This window comes from Mesitornis unicolor, unplaced genomic scaffold (assembly GCF_000695765.1).
Source record: "Mesitornis unicolor isolate BGI_N332 unplaced genomic scaffold, ASM69576v1 scaffold35678, whole genome shotgun sequence".
Classification (NCBI taxonomy): Eukaryota; Metazoa; Chordata; class Aves; order Mesitornithiformes; family Mesitornithidae; genus Mesitornis; species Mesitornis unicolor.
The window spans coordinates 1-554 of record NW_010204485.1 but is presented as its reverse complement, the minus strand read 5'-3'; the positions used below and the strand labels follow the sequence as shown (position 1 = coordinate 554).

The 554-nt window shown below is 66.6% G+C and overlaps 1 protein-coding gene across 1 annotated transcript in view; it reads right to left on the bottom strand.

Annotated features, from left to right (window-relative positions):
• ACOT7 (acyl-CoA thioesterase 7) overlaps positions 1–455 on the bottom strand; it is a gene marked incomplete at its 3' end in the record, with an annotated part of 2,573 nt that extends 2,118 nt beyond the window's left edge. The window contains exon 1 of the mRNA XM_010191082.1: positions 295–455. Within this exon, the coding sequence (XP_010189384.1) occupies positions 295–316 (22 nt within the window). The remainder of the gene's footprint in view (positions 1–294) is intronic.
• Positions 456–554: the final 99 nt, after the last annotated feature.

The following is a 554-nucleotide window of genomic DNA, read 5'->3' as shown; positions in this document are numbered from 1 at the left end:
CTGCTCTTTCGGGAAGGCGTCCCGGCAAGCGGAGCCGGTTGCCACAGCAACGGCAGGAAAAGGGCCTTTTTCAGGCCGGAGGCAGCGAACTCGGCAGGAGGAGCTAAGGGTGGATTTTTCCATTCTTCGCTAAAAACAATCGATGGAGCCGTCGTCCCCAGGGAGCCGCTTGGCTTCCTCCCCGTACCGACCTCCCCACGCCCCCAGCGCTCAGCGAACAGGCGAGAGCTCCCCTCTGCCCAGTGACAGCGGGCAGAGTCACGAATACAGGGCCACCAGCAACCACCCACCCACCTGTTAGGATGTTTTCGGACATGACGTTGACCTGGACCTCGACGGAGTGCCGCGAGGTGTAGGTGATCTCGGCGGACCCCGGCGCTGACGTTGGCCCCCTCGCCGATGCACCCCGGGGAGAGGAAGTCCGTCCGCTCCACCCGCGCCAGCGCGGCCACGCAGGGCTCCTGGGGGCAGCAGGACAGCGAGGGTAGCGCCCACGCCGCGCAGGAGCAGCTCCCCGGGGCTGGCCCATGCCGTGCTGTGTGCCGGCACTTCAA